Below are 5,081 nucleotides of genomic sequence, written 5' to 3' on the forward strand. Positions count from 1 at the left end.
ACCACGGGGAAGGCGTGGTACACTGTGGTGCGCAGGATGCTGACCAGAGACTGGACACGCGTGTGGGGGTACACGTAGGTCAGGTTGGGCTCCATGATGTCACTGGCTGTCAGCCTGGAACAGAAAACATCCGTCATGTTTCTGCTGCCCTAAAACCAAAGAAATCCACCAATTATTGCTAATTAACTGTTGCAAATCAATGAGTCAAACCCTTCAGCAAGAACATGTGACCTCTGACCCCCACCGCCGGGTGGTTGTTGAAGAACACACTGTACAGGCCGCTCGGGTCCGATGTGTTTAGGGTTAGGGTTAGGGTCAGGGTTAGGGGTTAGGGGTCAGGGTCAGGGTTAGGGTTAGGGTCAGGGTCAGGGTCAGGTTAGGGGTTAGGAGGGTTAGGGTTAGGGGTCAGGTTAGGGTCAGGGTCAGGGTTAGGGTTAGGAGGTTAGGGTCAGGGTTAGGGGTCAGGGTCAGGTTAGGGTCAGGGTTAGGGTTAGGAGGGTTAGGGTCAGGGTTAGGGTCAGGGGTTAGGGTCAGGGTCAGGGTTAGGAGGGTCAGGGTTAGGGTCAGGGTTAGGGTCAGGGGTCAGGGTAGGAGGTTAGGGTCAGGTGGGGGGTCAGGGTTAGGAGGGTTAGGGTTAGGGTCAGGGTTAGGGTCAGGGGGGTAGGGTCAGGGTTAGGGTCAGGGTTAGGGGTTAGGGGTCAGGTTAGGGGTTGGGTCAGGGTTAGGGTTAGGAGGGTTAGGGTCAGGGTTAGGGTCAGGGTCAGGGTCAGGGTTAGGGTCAGGGGTTAGGGTCAGGGTCAGGGTTAGGGGTCAGGGGTCAGGGGTTAGGGTCAGGGTCAGGGTCAGGGTCAGGGTCAGGGGTAGGGTCAGGGTCAGGGTCAGGGGGTTAGGGGTTAGGGGTTAGGCAGGTCAGGGTTAGGGGTTAGGGTCAGGGTCAGGGTTAGGGTCCGGGTTAGGGGTCAGGGTTAGGGGTTAGGGTCAGGGTTGGGGTCAGGGTCAGGGTTAGGGTTAGGGTCAGGGTCAGGTCAGGGTTAGGGTCAGGGTCAGGGGTTAGGGTCAGGGTCAGGGTTAGGGTCAGGGTCAGGGTCAGGGTCAGGGTTAGGGGTTAGGTCAGGGTCAGGGTTAGGGGTTAGGGTCAGGGTCAGGGTTAGGGGTTAGGGTCAGGGTCAGGGTCAGGGTCAGGTTAGGGGTTAGGGTCAGGGTCAGGGTTAGGGGTTAGGGTCAGGGTCAGGGTTAGGGGTTAGGGTCAGGGTCAGGGTTAGGGGTTAGGGGTTAGGGTTATCCTCTATCCTTAAAATGGAGACAACTCATGCTTGTGCAGCGATTCGGTCGGTCGCTTCTGTTGGGAGTCCAACGTTTTGCCTGTTCAAATAAAGGTTCCTGATTCTACCGCAGCCCAGAACCGACCAATGCTGGAAACAGGAACCTTCTGTTTTGGATCTCACTTGTCCATTTGGCTGTCAGTCTCCCACTCCAGGAGCGGCACTCCTCTCAGCTGGATGTGGGCGTCGTAGATTCCTTTGTTGAAGAAGTCTCCGGTCCACTTGGCGACCTGCGAATCAAGACGCAGCCGGTTAGTCCCGTTGGCATCGTGCACGGGTGACGTGGAGCTGCACACAGTACCATCAACGTGATCATGATGGGAAGGCCGTAAGTGATTTCATTGGTAGATTCGATGAGAATGACAGTCAGACTGATGGTCATCCTGACCACGCCCCCCAGGAAGGAAGCAGCCCCGATCAGAGCGAACGTCCCGGAGTAGATGCCCATGCCCAGTTTCCTGAAAGAGGAAGTTTTCTCAGGTCAGAGGACGAAGAGCTGTCCGGTTCTGTCCCGGACCGTCATCACTCACTCCCATCCATCCAAAAAGATCAGGACAAATGTTCATTACACTTTGAGGATGTTGGCAACCAGGCGTCCGAAAGCGGCCGCCGCAGAGTAGCAGCGGCACGAAGAGCCCGCTGGGCACCGACACGCCGTAGGTCCAACAGGCCAACAGGAAGTAGAGCAGGAAGAACAGGGACAGGGTCATGGGACTGAAGGTGCCTGATGGGGACAGCAAACAGCAGTTGCCATGACGCCAATGATGAGTGAGAGAGAAGCTGGAGGCGGAGCGTCCAGTTAGTGGCGGGGCTCACCGTCCTGATGGAACAGCTGATGGATGGCAGCTTCCTGCGGGTTAAAGAACAGCGTGGCCATGTCGTTGTAGGTCCTGTTGGGACAGAAGAACTGACGGATGGTGGAGTTGATGTCCTCGCTGCTCCGCACCTGCAAACAAACATTTCCAAATGTTCCACCTGAAGACACGAAACAAGCGTGCGAGACGTCCACTCGGGGTGACCCACTGTGGAGTTGGGCATCATGGAGGGGGGCAGGTCACGGCACTCTCCCAGAAGCATGGACGCAGCAAAAATCACCACCGTCGTCACCATGGTAACCAGCAAACTCTCCAGGACCCTGAAAAAGGCAGTAAGGCTGAGTGTGAGGCTGGATGTGGGTGGTGGACCCCGTGTTGGCTCCAAGGGTCACCTGATGAACTTGGCTTTAGGCTGGATGTGTCTCATGCGATACTTGGCCAAGGCCTTGTTGATACAGTTGAAGAGCGCCCCCAGGAGCCCGCCCACCACGCCCATCATGATGAAGAAGGCCAGGTCAACGGCCGTCCACAGGTGACAGCTCTTGTCTCCGTCTGGACACTGATCGGGCAAAACCACAGATCCAGCGGCTCAATCTTTCAACTGCTTCTCAAAGAACCTCTTTGCTTTCATGTTTTCCTCTTTAAATGCTTTTGTACAACTTCCTTCTTTTGTGTCAAAGTGGAAATAGATTTTTACAAACTCATGAAAAACAATCTGGCATAAAGGGGCGGAGCTTCCTCTCTGGGTGGGGGAGGGGGCAGAAAGGAGGTCTGGACCTGGTCTCTGGGCAGGAAGACTTCATGTCTGGCTGGATGGGAGATCTGCTGCAGCCTGAGCCAGGTGATCCTCCAGGATCTGGTCCTGTTTCTGCATTCATGCCCCCTCCACCGTCACCAGACTGCCAGGACTGACTGGCGGTTACCTTGAACTCTCCAAAGTTGAGCAGCCCAGGCAGCTGGAAAGACCCCCACTTGTTGAAATTGATTCCTGATCGGAAAAAGTTGAGTGTGAAAGCAGCCGACATGGAGGAGAAGAGCTGCGGAGGAGAGGAAAAAACGGAACGGTCCATTAGGGGGGGCCATACTGGGACCAGTCCAGCCCAGGACCCAACAACCAACACACCAGTTGGAAGAATAACGCACAATTTTTGTTTGGGAAGGAATCTCCTGTTCCACACGGGAATGTTCTCAGCATGTGTCAGGTGCGCAGATCTTCAGTGAACATTTTACGCTTTAAGAAAAACTGACTTTTGAATTTTGGCGCGTGCTGAGTCCACAGACTGTCAGTAGGAACACACCCGACCTTCATGCCTTCACACCTCACGCATGACTCGACCTACCACTTTCCAGGTGAGGGCCTGATTCCAGAAGGAGGAGCCTTCCTCCAGGCTGAAGAGAGTCCCACCTATGGAGCCCCGAAAGCAGCAGCGACGCCGGCAGCAGCGCCCGCAGACACAAAGTCCCTCTTCTCTCTGAGAGGAGGAGGACATGATGAGCCCACGACCTGCAGGTGGTCTGAGCTGCAGGCAGCAAGTGAGCAGCTGTACCTGTCGCTGCGGAAGTACGGGAAGTCCAATTTGATCCTCTTGAAAGTGATGCTCTGAAACTGAGAGGCATTTGGTAACATGGCTATCGCCACGGCAACAGGACAGGCGTCGTGCAGGTTGCCGGTGTGTGTGTGTGTGTTGTGTCTACCTGAGGGAGACCAGCTCCCACCACAGCTCCACTGTGGATCATTGGACCTTCTTTTCCCACAAACAGACCTGAGGAGACGAGAGGTGAGTAAATGTCCCGGTGCCATGAGCTCAGAAGAACGAGCGGAGAGCTCTCACGTTACCTCCAGCTACGCTGAACACCACTCCCGTCACTTTGCAGAAGAAAGTTCGGAAGCGAACGATTCCAGGGATCCTCACGCCATTAAGGTAACTTTTAATTTCCGGGATTCCCGAACCTGCAGCGATTGGCTGGAGGTGGAGGTGAGCAGGTGAGCAGGTGAGCAGGTGAGCATGGTGACGGTGGTACAGAGGAGAGCGTGTGTTGTGCACAGCCCCACCTCAACAAGCACAACCAGACTAGCGATGAAGATGAAGGTGCAGTTGAAGGCCAGCAGTTCCAGCAGAGACACCACCAGGCAGCCGCCCTCGCTGCACCGCTCCACAGCTGGAGGCGGCTTCAGGTGGACAACACAAACCTGACACATGAAGCTAAACCGAGACGTGGCACGTGCACCTGGGGCAACGTGCTGATACACCTGACCGGGCATCACATGACGGCCAACACACACACCCCCACACATCACGCCTCAACACCAGGGTGCAAAAGATACAGTCCCCCACCACACTGAACTTGATATGAGTGAAGAGGTGTACGAAGAAATCCACCAGCAGGCCCACCTGGAGGACAGGCAACGTGTGGGTTACCATAGCAACGCACCTCAAATCACTCAGGAAAAGGAGGAGGAACCAGAAGTTCACTGACCAGACCGACGGTGACGCCGATGGAAAACATCATCACCCACCGCACAGCTTCCTGCTTCTTAGCTGTCTGGGAGAGGATAGACTGGTTATACTGGGGCAGAGGGGGTCCAGGACTGGTTATACTGGGCACAGGGGGAAGGGGGGCAGAGGGGGTCCAGGACTGGTTATACTGGGGCAGAGGGGGTCCAGGACTGGTTATACTGGGGCAGAGGGGGTCCAGGACTGGTTATACTGGGACAGAGGGGGTCCAGGACTGGTTATACTGGGACAGAGGGGGTCCAGGACTGGTTATACTGGGGCAGAGGGGGTCCAGGACTGGTTATACTGGGGCAGAGGGGGTCCAGGACTGGTTATACTGGGACAGAGGGGGTCCAGGACTGGTTCTACTGGGACAGAGAGGGTCCAGGACTGGTTATACTGGGACAGAGGGGGTCCAGGACTGGTTATACTGGGGCAGAGGGGGTCCA

At 55.9% G+C, this 5,081-nt stretch overlaps 1 protein-coding gene and 1 long non-coding RNA gene across 2 annotated transcripts; one reads left to right on the top strand and one right to left on the bottom strand.

Moving 5' to 3' along the window:
• Nucleotides 1-5: 5 nt before the first annotated feature.
• LOC130521425 (H(+)/Cl(-) exchange transporter 6-like) lies at nucleotides 6-4,729 on the bottom strand (the record flags this gene model as incomplete). The annotated part of the gene is given in 17 exon segments (XM_057024982.1): nucleotides 6-114; nucleotides 1,446-1,552; nucleotides 1,624-1,780; nucleotides 1,892-1,929; nucleotides 1,931-2,046; nucleotides 2,139-2,268; nucleotides 2,346-2,457; nucleotides 2,530-2,696; nucleotides 3,061-3,174; nucleotides 3,478-3,545; nucleotides 3,548-3,609; nucleotides 3,685-3,743; nucleotides 3,833-3,900; nucleotides 3,975-4,101; nucleotides 4,191-4,297; nucleotides 4,464-4,530; nucleotides 4,616-4,729. Coding segments are annotated over 17 exon segments (1,722 nt in total), but the record flags the coding sequence as incomplete, so codon positions are not given.
• LOC130521424 (uncharacterized) lies at nucleotides 232-1,401 on the top strand. Its single transcript, XR_008949328.1, has 3 exons — nucleotides 232-346; nucleotides 1,067-1,177; nucleotides 1,220-1,401. It is a non-coding gene; the product is annotated as an uncharacterized LOC130521424 (long non-coding RNA).
• Nucleotides 4,730-5,081: the final 352 nt, after the last annotated feature.

This window comes from Takifugu flavidus, unplaced genomic scaffold (assembly GCF_003711565.1).
Source record: "Takifugu flavidus isolate HTHZ2018 unplaced genomic scaffold, ASM371156v2 ctg971, whole genome shotgun sequence".
NCBI lineage: Eukaryota > Metazoa > Chordata > Actinopteri > Tetraodontiformes > Tetraodontidae > Takifugu > Takifugu flavidus.